Genomic DNA, 12,308 nt, shown 5'->3' with positions numbered 1-12,308 from the left:
GTAGTTCCAATTCGAGTGAGAAAAGTCAACGTCCGGTTGATTCTAAAGCTAGCGATTTACTTGAGAGTCTCAATAGTACAGAGAGACTATTCAATCGAAGTCCAAGTGAAACATCTAATATCGACATGGGACTTGTTGACGGTGTGGTCACTCGAACTGGTACAAATTCAGCTTTAGATTCACAAGAGGCAATCGAATTTCCATCAAGATCTGGGGCTACTAATCATATGGGTCTCAACGGAAATCAAAATGGGCAATTAGAATCCAGCTCGCAAAACTATTCGCCCTTATCTTCACCAGAAAATAACACTGAACCCAAGAAACTAACCACCGGAGTAGTGACTGTCAATCACAATGGAACCACAAGCAAGTCAAGTGGACATGGAGATAATTCAGATCACTCAGATAAATCAGATTCAGATTCAGGTATCGGAGGAAGAAATAGATTGGATAAGAAAATGAATCTCAAAAATAGTGATCTGATGACAAAGAAAAGTATCTTTACAATAGCATTTGATGGAGTGAAAACGGATAGACTACAATCAGCTGATTCTCTTCCTCTAACTCCCTATGTTTAATCAACAGAAACAAAAGAAATCAAATTTCTTTATTTTCAGCAGATAATCGAAGGATAAAATGTTCTGTAAATATTGTAATCTTCCAACTGTGATAATTGTGTTCCACAAAAGATTTGTAAGACAATTCGAGTTTATCAGAAAAATATCAGATTGAATTAAAAGCTAAATATTATAATCGATCAACTTCATAATTTTCTGTTAATTTTTCAAGGCTCAATTCCGAGAAATTGATTGATTTCAAAGTTTCGCTCAAGGTAAACCGATAATTATTAATATGAGCCAAGTAAAGTTTATTCAAAGGACGAACATAGTAAAAAGTAAAGTGCTTTTGCTTAATCGAATCGAACTTGATTGTAAAATTAAATCTTTTAAGAACATTAACTTTTTCTCCATACTATCAATGTTATTTGCAGGGGAATTGATTGTGAGCAATAAACAGAGAAAGAAAGATTTTCATTTCAGAAATTAGATTTTATTTCTATTATTTTATTCTTGACAATTGATTATATTACAATCTTTCAATTTGTAGTTAAGGGCAATCGACATGATGATAACGATTAAACTTTAAATTGTCTTCATTTGTATGAGTTTTTTTTGTCAAATTTTTACATAATAAAAGTTTAAAATTCAAAGTTTTATAAATGAAAATTATCTTAATTGTTTTATCACAGAGTTGCTCTTTGATGTAATAGTAATTAGCTAACAGTAGTAACCATGTAACAAAAAGGATAAATGGACAATTATAACGATAATGTTCATTGTGATCTGGGTGAATACCAAATGATGTAAAAAAATCTGATAACTGATCTAATATTAGTATTGAAAAGAAAAATTAAAAAAAAATTAAAAGGTAAAAACTGTTGTTGATGAAAAAAAGTTTTTCGATAGCCAATTAATCTGAGAGTTCTGAATCTCGGAAAATTGTTTCACGTTAATTAGACAATTTTCTGGTCATTTCCTTTGATCAGATTCTACTCATAGATCATTCATAGAATTGTGATAGTCCGTTATTGTCAATGATTCTAACTATAGTATTGATGGAAGACCCTAGTTTTAGATGAACAAGCAATTATTCAGTTATTAATGATAAATTGATCGAATAATCAATATTTCTGTTGAACTATTCTGTTGTTGTATATATAAGTTATTTCTTGTATCTGCATAATATCACAATCAGTTTTCATTGTCGAATGGATTCCAGTTTTTGGGTGAGGAAAAGGCTTTTCACAGATTCGAACATTGCTAATTTAAAGTATTCCAATGGTCTTGATAAAAGTTCTTGAACTGGTATTTTCATAGTGATTAGAGGAAATTGCAGATGATTGAACTTGAAGGATTATCCATTTGATTCTGACCATCGTTTACACTAATACTCCTGATTATTGAACTGTTTGATTGAATTGGCTTCTATGTTCACACTGTCGACTCAAATTTTGGACTTCCTCCGATTAGATCAACTCGAGTTGCTTTAGTTATCTCAGATTTACTTTTGAATTCAACGGTATTCTTGCGGTCCAATGTACTTTTGGATGAAGAATTCCTAACAATTGATATTGGTTCCAGTGTAATTCCTTGAGCAATTTCATATTTATCAGGATCTGCGAGAGGGAGAGAAATAATCTCATTAATATCATATTAATAATATGTATTGAAAAATGGTCAAGAATAGTATAAAATTCAAATAGACTCAAAGGAAAGTTTTTAAGAAAAATAATTCAGTCGAGATCGTTATTCATATTAATAATTAGTTGAGTTCTATTGAATTTTAAAACCAATGAAATCAATTGGATCGTATATTTTACCATAGGATGAGATAAATTTGTTCTCGTCGTTTTTACTTTTACTTGAACAATAGCCAATTGAAGGTATTATATCAGGTGGACCTTTAGCAGTACCATTTGAATCAAGAGTGTTAAATTGATTGGCTCGTTGTTCTTGCTGTTGGACCGTTGTGGTTGTTAAAAGCATCTCATCACAACACTCATCATCACAGCAACAAACCTCTTCAGCTTCATCAAACATGGTTCCACCCGGGGGAAGTTGTGTATTATCAGTATCAGGTCGAGTTAAACCGATAACATGTCTATGGGTACGACGGACACGGATTATGGCAATGATACCAAGTGAGATGAGTATCAGGGTGACGACAATGATTCCCAATAATAAGGCTATTAACATTGGTTTACCAGTGAATATATTACGTCCATTGACTGTCAACAGATTTGCTCGACCATTTCCAATCAATTTCTGTGCTGGTTGTGAGGTTTCACCGGTTAACCACATTACTTGGGATGAGCCACGAGAGTGAAGTGAAAAACATTTGATACGATAACTTGTCTCTGGAATTAAATTATTTACTAAAAATTTGATCTCATTGTGATGCATTAGATTAATTTCTGTGAAACGAAACAAAAATACCATGATAGAAATTAGCAAATTATCAAATTATTATTATTTAGATAAAAGGATAAAATCAATGATAAATTAATTGTACTATTATTACATGATAATAGTACATAACCATAGACATTTCTTTTCAATGAAATTCATTATGATCAAATAATGAGTCAATAGTAATAACCACTTGACCTAAATTAATTGGTCAGTTTGATAACTATTTCCATTGTAATAATAATAATAATAATATCAAGTGTTTACACCTAATCAACATTATTACATGAAAAAGAAGACGAGAAAAACAAAATCATCACAACATTAATTGAGTTTGTTGGTGTCGTATTAATAATTTGAATTATTCATTGATTCATGTTGATTTATGATTCATTATAATCTCAAGTAATTCTAGAGAAATTCATGATTTACTGTTATATATTAAATTAATTTAATTCCATCATAATCAGCATCGTATTTTTAAGTATTTATCATGATGATTAATTAACTAGAATAAATATTTTTCAACAACATCGTTGAAAAGGTAAATAATAATAATGATAATATCATTACATTGAGTTGAAATTAAGATAATGTAACATTTTAATAAGATGGATTATTATTAAATTATCTTGACTAATTGAATTTTTTGTACTAAATGTATTAAATGTTGTATCAATTTCACCATGAAATATCATCAACACCATCATCAGTTTGTTATTAGAAATGAATAAAATGTCAAATCAATTCTCAGCATCAAAGATTACAAGAAGAAGCCATTACTTTTTTTGTGAAAAGTATCGAAAGTGTCATCATTAGGAATGATAGAAAATATCATTGGTCATTATTATCGTGTAACAATATGAGAAAGTTAAATGACATTGAAATTGATATTATTGAATAATATGGAGAAAGATGATCAACAGAAAAAAATAAGAAGATATAAAGAAAAGTTTTACTACTAAAGAATGACCTGTCATTGGAATGGTCTTGAGGTAAATGGCTATTTTAACACCTTCTATTATTGGACATCTCCTTCATTTGGATGTTATTCTATCATGAAAAGTAAGAATCATCTTGAGAAACATGAATATGAAAGAGAATTGGGACAAAAAAAGAGTTCCATGATTGAGTAGTTCGAAGTGGATATTGGTTCGATAATCATTATTATCCTCATCATCATCATCGTGTCGTTTCCGTTCATGACATTAGAATAAATGGTAATATTTGATTCTATTTTTTGCCTTTTTTTCTTCATGATACACTTACATAAATGATACTACATTATGATAATAGTAACAATGGATCTCAAGGCTTACCTGTCAACTGAAAAACTCGACCAAGAAAAAACAACAACAAAATCCATGAGGAAATGGTCATGATGATTTTGGTGTTACCAAAGAGATTCATGGAAAAGGATATGAATAGACAAATGAAAGTAAACACTCATAATATTTCATGTTCACACCAAATATTACGATAGCCTCATGGATAGATAACTTTTTTTTACAAGGTTATCATTTCTTTATCATTTCATCCTCAATCATATTATATCATGTTGTTTCATGATATCAAACGATAAATTATACTCTTTCCTTGTCCGCTTTTCTTGTTCACATTTCATCAATTTTTTTGTTGTTCTGTTGACTTTTGTATGCTTATTATTTCAATCTTTTTTCCCCCCAGCATTTCATTGATAACTTGCAGCCCAATAGAGTTAATATAATGTTGCCAACGAAAAATTCATACTTCAGTTTTCAGAACTTTTTTTTTACTTTGTAGCACTTTTGATGATTGAGATGTCATCGATTGTTATGAGAAGAAAAAAAATTCGCTAATCCAATTGCTGGGAACATTTTTCGTCGTAACAGTAAAAAAACAGAAAATATTGAAATTCAATCAAGGATATAATTCAGTTCAGGTTTTGTTGCATTTTTGTTTTCTCCTCGCCATGTTTACCATGTTTCCCATTCACATCCATCAATTTGGTTTGTAGATAAAAAACCCAACCCAATTTTACCTGGTTATGTATGTGGATCTGTGTGTGAGTGTCTGGTGTACATATAAAACCTGAAATTCTGTACCTGAATAAAAGTCAATGTTGACTCTACTTATCCTATTATTTATCATGTACTAAAATGTTATTGGATAATCATGGTATTCATATTTACCTTTGATATTGTTCACTGAATGTAATATATTTATAACTATGTAGATGAAACCTTTTCATCAAGCAGATTGTTCATTCACAAAAAGAAGATAAGAAAACAATAGATTCAAAGTTGATTCTCTTTCTCTTTACCATTGAGAAAAAAAAGTTCAATCAAAATCACTAATCAAGTGAAGGAAAAAAAAAGTTCATCAACTTCATTCATTAATAATAATAATTTTCCTTAAATTTTCATTTTCTCTGGTTAAGTTCAATTGATTATTTACTATCATGATGAAAGGTGGAGTTGGTAGTGTCAATATCATGGGTAATTCGTAATGAATATTTTAAAACTTATCCTTTTAACTACAATTAGATGTTAGGCTTTTTTTTCATTATTTGATTTGCTTTGAATTCAAGTGAACAAACAATAATTTCATGTTCACATTAATCTAATTTATTATCACATTATTTCAACACCTAATCTGCTGTCATTTATATATAATCATTCAATTTGGTTGCTTAACTATTAATACCTTTAGATTGTAACAATTATCTCAATCTAGACTTATCACCACCTCAATCTTATTCTCATCTTATTTCCGTATTCTCAGCACTATTCAGCTTGAATCCCCTGATTCCTATTATTATCATTCTCATATTGCAAACGAAAACTCCAAAGTTTCAAGATGCTTGTTCTAATTTCCTTTCTCATCATCACCTTTTTATCTTTCGATTTTCTCTTTCTCTTATTTTTACCTTTTTCTCTAAAAACACCTCACCTCGACACAGAACAATCTTCTATCATCCCTTTCTTGTCTTATCGATTTCTACAAGAAACTTATCATCATCATCAACAACAAGGGCTACTTATATCTTGAGAAATTCTAACCTTTTCTATGTTTTTACTTTTTTCTGGTTCTTCTTCATCTTCTTCGTCTTCTCTACCTCTTCATCATTCTAAACATTATAATCATCTTCTTATTACATCATCTCAGCATTCTCATTCCTTCATCATTTCAGTTTTTGTTTCATCTAAACTCAATTGTCTCTCATATAATTGCAAGTATTATCCTTATCTTTATTTCTCTCTATTCTTTTTCTACTTTATTTTTCCCATTTCAAAGATTCAGATTCTGTTCACGGATTCATATTTTTACTGTGTATCAGTGTTTTCCTGTTCAACTAACTCCTGGTTCTCAGCTATTAAACACATATATAAATTACTGATTTACTGATGTTAATGATTATTTTCTGGTTCCATGATTAACGATTTTAAGTGAGTGAGTGAAAGACTAAATAAAGAGTCATGATCATATGTTATTATTATGGTTATAATTATATAACTTTCATTGTTCTTATCCCATAACTATCACGATACTCACCATATGAATGTGATTGATATGGAACAGTTAAAGGTTGTGATACATTGGCGATAGGATATTGTTCATTTTTCCGATAAACTTGACAAATGAAAAACGAAGCTGGATAAATGAATAATCCTCTGGATGGATTAGAATCATCTCCCAATTTAATCTCTTCATGAGTATAATTAACTCTTACATCGGGTAAACAGTGAACCATAAGTGAATCTTCACTTTGATTGGCAACTCGGCATCTAAATGATAAATTAGGAGGATCTAATATTCAAGAAAGAGAGAAAGAAAGAGAAAAGAGAGAGAGAGAGAGTCAATTAAATAAGAATCAAAATTCATTAATATTCATCTTATTATATTCATTAGATGAAAACATAATAATATCAACATGACGAATACGAAGGAAACTTATTCAGATTACATGGAAAAATACAAACTAATATTGGTAACATGAGTTATTTGAACCATCAAAAAGTTTCTTCATCTTTATTAATCACTAGATGATGAATAAATTATTTGATTACATCGATTTTAATATAATGGTAATAATAATCATACTATCAACAGTCTATTTTGAATTCCATCCTGTTGATAATAATTATCAGATTTATCATGTAGATAAAAACTTTTTTTCAACATTTTCTCTCATTCAATATCCAAGTTATCATTTTGTGAATATCCTTTTTCAGAGATATATCATATAACAGTATTGGAAAGAAAGGGAGAGAGAGAGAGAGAGAAACAAACAAACTAATGATTCTAAATGCAAAGCCATTGGAACTCTTGTCTAGCCATTATCATTAACTTTACTATTATCATCATCATTATCATTAACAGTATCATTATCAATAGCAACATGGTCATCATCAACCATTATCACCAACTTGATTGATCAACAATTAAGGCTAACACAGTGAGGGTCAAAGTGGAGAAACAGTGGCGGTCATTTATAACATTATGTTATATGAGATTCAAATGAATGGCGAAGAAGCAAAAATAATAATAAAGGAAATGACCAACAAGAGATAATAGAGAAAAAAGCAAAATCAAAGAGTCTAAAAATTGATTCACTAATCTTTTAAATGGTGTGTAATCTAATTCAATTATAAATTCAATTCAATTTAATCAAGGAAAAGGTTAATGTTGCTAATGATTGTTGATTAGCTAAATAATATCATTAGTTTCACACTAATGATGTTGATACAATAGATTATGTAGCAATGATATTTAAAGTGAATCCAAAAGTATCTTAAATCAATTGAGTTCTCATCATTATCTGGTTTAAATGTTAATAGAGAAAAACAATAAGCTTAAAAGTTGATGGAAAATAAGAAAACAATTTATGAAATCACCTAAGATTTTGAGTCTTGTAGAAATTATCGATAATTATTAATCTATTAATAGATAGAGAAAAATAAGAGTAACAATAAGATACACACAAAGTATTAAATGTCTTTAAATTGTTACTTTTTGCTGATGAAATTGGTTGAATTGATGTTAGTTGATTTACACAGGATGAAGTTTAGATCTGACAGTTTATATATATTAGCGCAATGAGAAAGTATATTTATATTTGATAAGGAATTTCACAATTGGCTACCACTGGTCACTAATAACACAATCTACTGTGCTTGTCAGTTGACAAAGAAATGATCGAAAAATGGTCTTATTGCTTTTAGAGAGAAAGATTTAGATTCTATCTTTGTGTCGATAAAGTTTAAATGATACAGAATGATAACCTCAATTTGGTAGAGAGACAGAGAGAGAGAGAGAGAGAGAGAGAGAGAGAGAGAGAGAGAGAGAGAGAGAGAGAGAGAGATGAAAAAAAATATCCAAAGACAAATATCAACAATAATAGAAACATCAACAGTAATTTCATTGTCATCATCAACATTGGTAAAAGTGTAAAGGCTCAGAATAGGATGATAACATGATCTTTGATTTAACACTGATCATTGTCACAGCTCAATGTGTAATAATGATCCTTATCCTTTGATGTAACATGAAAAGATGAGGATAAATTTGAAAATGATGAAAAATACATGGGAAAAAATGGTCAAGTGAAAGATGATGAGATGGGAGTGAAGAAGAAGATGCAAGAGAAAATTATTTGTATCATCAGGAAGAAGAGGTTAACTGGCAGTGAAAGTGGGATAAAATATCAAGAAGAAAAAGATTTGCAAAGAGATTTTGATGGTCAAGACTAAAGAAGAGAGAAAGAGAGAGATAAATATTACACAAAAAGAAAAATCAATGGATGTAATATTTTAAGATGATAAAAAGATTCTTGTGTTTCATTCATATTTTTTCCGGGGTTAATCTTGACTATATGTACTTGGATTCTTGTTCATGGGATGAAGATTCAGAGAGTAAACAAGATAAGAGGTAATTGGGGATATATTGGCTATTTATTGAAAGTATTGCAGTTTCTTTTCTCTCCCTTCTTCATTGAGTCAATGAAAAATGATCTTGTACGAAAATTTTAATGACTTGATCGAGAATCAAACAAACTTTTCTTTCTCCTTCAATATTATCGACAAAACTCATTCGATTCAGAATTTTCCATCATATTTTTTTCAGTTTTCACTCAATAACTTTCATTTTATTTCTTATTTTTTTTTTCCTTTCTTTTCCTCTTCCCTTTTCTTTTACTTGTATTTCCTTATTGTAAAAATCATTTATCATTTAAAAAGATGCTGATGATTAGCTATTAGATTATTTTTATCGATGATTTATAAACATTATAATTGATTGAATTCTCTCTCTCTCTCTCTTTATTTTTTTTCTGTCTATTTTCACTTGAAAATTTCCATTAAGATAGTATTAGGATTTACGTAGTATACAATCAACTGTAAAATGTTGTGGTTAAGAATGAGAAAAAAAAATCGACAACAAAGTTTACTGAATAAATTTCGTCATCATTCAACCTCAAGATTAATTCAGTTTATCTAATAACAATGTCATTTGCATTCTGCATTTTCATTAGATGACATTAATAATACCCTTTAATTGCAAGGGATTGCTTTTTTCTGCTTCTTTGCGATTCACTTACCTGATGATGTTATATGGAAAGTACAAGCTCGCTGTTGAAGTCCTACTTCATTTTTGGCAATACAGTCAATTTTACCGTAATCATTAGGCTCATGGGGTGAGTAGCTTAAGGTTGATCTACATAAGGAGAAAAGGATGTTTGCATCATGGTTTTAATGATGATTTTTCATGAGAATCATGATGATGATGATGATGATGATAAGTACAAGAGACGAGAGACGAGAGAGATGGAGATCCATGCTCCATAGAGATGCAGAGTTAGATAGAGAATGGGAAAAGTTTCAACAATCTGAAAAGTTACTTGAGTAAGGCGGAGATAATAGGTTGATGAGAGTGGGAGTTGTAAAGGTTAAATGATGTTGTTGAGTTTGATTTTTGATGGAGCTAAAACATTCAAACTATTAACTATTACAATCAATGGAATGATAATAAAGCTTATTAACAGTATTAAATCCGATGGAGAACAAAAAAAATAACGAAATGAAACAAAAGAAAACAAAAAGGCAATCACAAAATGAGATTCATAAGAGGAAAGAGGAATATTGAAAAAGGAAGCTGATGATTACTGTAATCATAATCATCATTATCATCATGAAATTACTTTACTTATCATCAGCATCATCTTTTAATACGTCGTTAGATGTGTGTGTGTGTATACGTTACCTTGTGTCATTAACTATGTTAAATGGTAATAACTCTGAATTGTATTGATGTTTCCATTGGAAAGAGACACGAGATGGATTCGCATCTACATCACATTCAAGATAAATGGTTTCATGAAGAGCGACTCCATAGACTAAACTGTAAGAGTATTTTAGAAGAGACATTTTCATATATAATTTGACCATGGGAAAGGAAAAGGATTCGTCCACCAATGAATTAGAATTGGAGTTTTTTTTTATCATTCAATCCAATGGAATATGTATATTGATGAAGAAGAAAGGAAAATACATGAAAAAGCATTAAAAGGATGTATTATAAAAGATTAATGGTAAAATCGGAATGATCATCAGAGATAAAAATGTAATCAGAGTTTCTCAGCAGAATATTATCATCTTAAGAACGTTTTTTTGTTTTGTTCCAAATCTACATGTACATACATGTATCGATACACACGATAAATGGATGCACATAATACTCGAATACAGAACTTTTATTATTGTTTTGTTTTTCTCTTTCGATTCTTTTACAAAAATCTCAACCATTATATTGGTAAAAATTTGATATGAAAAAAACATGAAAAGATAATATTCAAATAGATATCATCATCATCATCATCATTTGAGTGTATTTATTAATCTACACTCCAAGTTCATCTGAATCATTGAATATTCCTGAAAAAAAGGAGCTGATTTTTATATGAGAATATTATTTTTTTTTCTGGTTCCAATACACGAAAATGAATTAAGGTTAATCTCTCAATATGATAATGCACTATGAGAGTAAACGAAAGATTGATTTTTGGATTAATATTGAATTTCTGATACTATATTTGAATTTGAATATTTTCTCAGCATTTATCTTAACCGTTATTAGAATTTTACATGTATATAAATACTATTAGCTTGTGAAGACAATGCTTTCGATGTAAGAGCAACAAAACATGAATTCAATTCTACTAAAGTCATGATAACTTCCATTTCAATAAATGTGAAGAGAAACATGATATTTGAATTGGAAGCGTGATGACGAGATGAGAATCAACTTTTAGGAACTTTGATTTCCATTATGATTTGTATATTCTTGATTTCTCCATTCTCTCTTTCTCTTCTTCTCTCTCTATCACTATTCAGCCTCCCAACAAGTTTTCCATTCTGTTCTAATACCTTGAATGGAATTGAAATCTCTATGGAAATTTTTTTTCCTGTCTCTTTCTCTCTCTTTCTCTCTCCTTTTCTTTACACTTTATGTTAGAGATTTAATCAAGTGTTTAAGTCTTTTTCTATGTTTAGTTTTCTACAACAAGAAAAACTTGCAATGCAAAATAAGTGAAGAAAAAAAATTGAGGTGAAAAAAAGGTTAAGAAGTTTATCTTTTCTCGTTTATCCTCATCAATCTGTGAATTAAGGGTGAACAAGCAAAGAGAGAGGAAGTTGAATGAGAAAAAGAAAATGAAAGAGAGAAAAGATTATCAACGGAAAAAGAACTTGAACAAAGTTTCCAAATTGTTTTTATAGAGAAGAAAAAAATTATCCATATACTAATATTCAGAAAGAAACCAGAACATTTTTACTATCTCTCTCTCTCTCTCTCTCTCTCTCTCTCTCTCTCTCTCTCTCTCTCTCTCTCTCTCTCTGCTCATAGTGAATTAAATCATCGTGAAGGAGGAGAGCGAAAAAAATTCCAACGAAAAAAAAACCGAGTAACTCAATTCTCACCAAGATATTCAACGATAATAAAATAATAACAGCATTAGAACGATTAGTTTAAACTAATCACTCGCTTAGAAAAACTGAACTTTGCTTGATTAATCAAGCAATCATGATAATGAGGTGGAAAAGATTAACACACTTAGCACAGCATTTAGAATACAAATTAATATATTAACAATAATTTCAAATTGAGTTAGTATATTTTTTTCTTGCATCTTGGTAAATTCAATTGTAATAATATACCAACACGTTGCTACTTAATCGCGATCAAGCTTTGAAAATCTTTGGATAAATCTACTAACAATCAAATTAACATGTTATTGAATATACTATTGCAATTGAATAACCGACTGATAGTTAATCATATTATTTACTAACAACATTTTCCTTA

At 29.6% G+C, this 12,308-nt stretch overlaps 1 protein-coding gene across 2 annotated transcripts in view; it reads right to left on the bottom strand.

Annotated features, from left to right (window-relative positions):
* Nucleotides 1-1,028: 1,028 nt before the first annotated feature.
* The window catches only part of LOC128389701 (uncharacterized), a 181,276-nt gene continuing 169,996 nt past the window's right edge, over nt 1,029-12,308 (bottom strand). For both annotated transcript variants that reach the window (XM_053349327.1, XM_053349329.1), the window contains exons 12-16: nt 10,209-10,346; nt 9,547-9,662; nt 6,504-6,758; nt 2,381-2,974; nt 1,029-2,176 (exon numbers count right to left, since the gene is read on the bottom strand). In XM_053349327.1, the coding sequence (XP_053205302.1) occupies nt 1,992-2,176; nt 2,381-2,974; nt 6,504-6,758; nt 9,547-9,662; nt 10,209-10,346 (1,288 nt within the window). In that variant the 3' untranslated portion in view covers nt 1,029-1,991. The remainder of the gene's footprint in view (nt 2,177-2,380; nt 2,975-6,503; nt 6,759-9,546; nt 9,663-10,208; nt 10,347-12,308) is intronic.

This window comes from Panonychus citri, unplaced genomic scaffold (genome assembly GCF_014898815.1).
Source record: "Panonychus citri isolate SS breed McGregor unplaced genomic scaffold, ASM1489881v1 Contig00110, whole genome shotgun sequence".
Classification (NCBI taxonomy): Eukaryota; Metazoa; Arthropoda; class Arachnida; order Trombidiformes; family Tetranychidae; genus Panonychus; species Panonychus citri.
Note: the sequence above shows the minus strand (reverse complement) of the source record. Positions and strands in the feature narration are given on the sequence as shown.